The sequence below is a fragment of the Lygodium microphyllum genome, chromosome 24 (assembly GCF_053477565.2).
Source record: "Lygodium microphyllum isolate KBCC chromosome 24, Lygodium_microphyllum_v1.1.10, whole genome shotgun sequence".
NCBI lineage: Eukaryota > Viridiplantae > Streptophyta > Polypodiopsida > Schizaeales > Lygodiaceae > Lygodium > Lygodium microphyllum.
The window spans coordinates 134,495,520-134,498,035 of NC_141158.1; the positions used below are offsets into that span (position 1 = coordinate 134,495,520).

General features: G+C 40.7%; 1 protein-coding gene across 2 annotated transcripts; it reads left to right on the top strand.

The window, feature by feature from the left end:
* The first annotated feature begins 976 nt into the window (after positions 1 to 976).
* On the top strand, positions 977 to 1,675 carry LOC148015684 (large ribosomal subunit protein eL29z-like). Of its 2 annotated transcripts, XM_087665642.1 has the most exons (3): positions 977 to 1,122; positions 1,229 to 1,343; positions 1,449 to 1,675. In XM_087665642.1, exons 2-3 carry the CDS (start codon positions 1,242 to 1,244, stop codon positions 1,527 to 1,529), a joined length of 183 nt encoding a protein of 60 aa, XP_087521768.1. In that variant the 5' UTR covers positions 977 to 1,122; positions 1,229 to 1,241; the 3' UTR covers positions 1,530 to 1,675. The 2 variants fall into 2 exon arrangements, with proteins under 2 accessions (XP_087521768.1, XP_087521769.1); XM_087665643.1 differs by lacking the exon at positions 977 to 1,122 and having other exon boundaries at positions 1,129 to 1,343.
* The last annotated feature ends 841 nt before the right edge of the window (positions 1,676 to 2,516 follow it).

The following is a 2,516-nucleotide window of genomic DNA, read 5'->3' on the forward strand; positions in this document are numbered from 1 at the left end:
ATACTCCTTAGTGCACCACCTTTTGGACTATGTATTTTCTATCAAAGACAATTTCAAGGATCCCGTTATCTCCATAACGTGTTTGGTCCTCACCGAGAAGAAAACCAGCACCGCCTTTGTGTTGAAGTAAAGCACATTTGCACATACTTTAATAGTGTCAAGAGCAATCTTCTTTGCCACTCCCTCTTGCTTCTCCTCCATGCTCCTATTGATACACTTTTACACCTAGAATATACATGCTTTTTTGATGTAGTCTTAGCTCATTTTGATCAATTGCAATATCATATCGTAGACTAGGTTGAGGCCTTGGAAGTATACTCCTTAGTGCATCACCTTTCAGACAATGCCTTTTCTATTAAAGACAACTTCAAATAGCCCTCTACCTCCATAATATACTTTTTCCTCATTGCCTTTTCCCTCGAGAATGGCATTGAACCACATAATTGTGTCCATAGGCTTAGTTGACTTACGAAGAAAACTAGCATCACCTTCGTGTTAAACCAAAGCACATTTGCACATACTTCACTAGTGTCGAGAGTAATCTTCTTTGCCACTCCCTCTGGCTTCTCCTCCATGCTCCTATTGATATGATTGGCTAGTAACTTGAACACCGATTGCGAGTTCACCTCAAGCTACAACTTGCAATTTTCTTTTGAGTCAAGATTTGTTATGTACAACCTTCTTACTGGTGAAGGGTTCTATGACTTCAATAGATTCCTCATCTGACACCCTTCCTTCTGCTCTCTTTCTCTTAAGCATTCTTGCTAGCTTTGTCTCCTAATTGCTCCCACATTCTAACATCTCATCTTTAATTAGCTCTTGGCTCATTCGACATAGGAGCTCGATAGCCATACCCCATGCACTGTATAGGGAAGACTTGCACGTGCTAGGTTTAATGAGCAATAAATCCACATGAAGGTTACAACTCGCCACTACTCTACGACCACCGTCTCATTAAAATCGAAGCTTATCTTATTGGCATCAAACTTCTACCCTAATAGATATTGGGTCCGTCAAGGGATGATAACATAATGCTAGGGTTTCCCGTTTTCCTGGATATATATAATCGTGACCACAGCTTTTCCAAGTTTTCCAAGCGGTGCTATCGTCAAGGCTTGCCAGGTAACGACTATTTTTTCTCTGAGTGAGGTTAGGGTTTTCGGTTTATAGCCATTTGTGGGCTTACATCCGTCTCGCTTCTATACGCACGGCTCTGCATCGCTTGCAGTTAAACAGCAACTATGGCCAAGTCGAAGAATCACACCGCACACAACCAATCTTACAAGGCGCATAAAAATGGTATCAAGAAGCCGAAGAAGCACAAGTACACGTCGAGAAAGGGGGTGAGTTGTATTTACCTGTTTGTAATGTTCGGGTAATTCTTGGTTGTGATCTTTTGTTCTGCGGCACACAGATGGATGCTTATTCTGTGTTTCTATGGCTTGCAGATGGATCCTAAGTTCCTCCGCAACCAGAGGTATGCGAAGAAGCACAACAGGGTTGAAAAGGAGTCCGAGTCGGAGGAATAGAAGCTAAGCTGAGTTGCAAGATTGCAGACCGACTGAAGATGCAACGCATCAGTTTTGACGGCTAGATGCCTTGCTGCCCAACAGATTGTTGTATGCGAAAAACGTTATTGCTATGAACTACCGAATTAATCTTTTTATCATGGGTTCATGTGTTTGTCGAATTGTAAGTTTTGTTGGGCCTTTGTCAAGGTGGTTTGTTTTTTCTCTCTCTTTGTTTCGCGCATATGGCTCGTCATTTTCTTTGATTCTCTTGAGCAATACATCCTTCGATGATCAATGGCTTCATCACTCCGGGCTTTTATCTGAGGTTTTCAGATTATCTTAGCTGATTCCATTTTGCAGCTTCTAAAAGTTTAGGAATTGATGGTACTAGAAAGCATTTCACGATGCCCAGAAGCATGTCTTGACCTTTAGAGAGTTTTGAAAGGCTCGCCAATGGATTATGCGTAATTATCTAGGTATTTTCCATTAATAAGCTTGAGAAATTTGTATTTGCTCAATTTCTCTTGCAGGGCTGTACTATGCTGATGGAGTAAGGTAGATCTGATAATGCTGTTGTTCCTCAAACTACTTTTATCATCATAGTTTGCAGAATGCAAATAGATCAATATTTTAGAGTTTTTGTGGGCTTCCTGGTTTTGGGATGTTGAGTTTGCGGAAATTTTTTGATGCAGCTTAAATTTTAAAGTTATACTGATGCACTTGTATCCAATTGTCTACCTGCGTGAGGTTCTAATTGGAACAATCATTTGTAGCAAGTATTCTTAACGTTTGAAATGGACTTCTTGACTGCTAATTATGCAACTACCAGGCTTTTCTTTTATAAATGTAAACCTTCTCTCAGGAATGCTAGTGTATAGCACGAGGTGGAATTCAGGCACCAATCCTTCAGCTCTTTATCCCAAGGTTTGTGTTTATAGCCTACACGTTGAGATGTTATATCTTGCATCAAAGAGTTCTTCTGGGGCAATTTGCTGAGGCTTGGAA

Coding starts and splice junctions, on each gene's coding strand:
- LOC148015684 (XM_087665642.1), top strand. CDS start 1,242: ATGGCCAAGTCGAAGAATCACACCGCACACAACCAATCTTACAAGGCG. Junction 1,344..1,448: donor AGTACACGTCGAGAAAGGGG/GTGAGTTGTATT, acceptor TATGGCTTGCAG/ATGGATCCTAAGTTCCTCCG.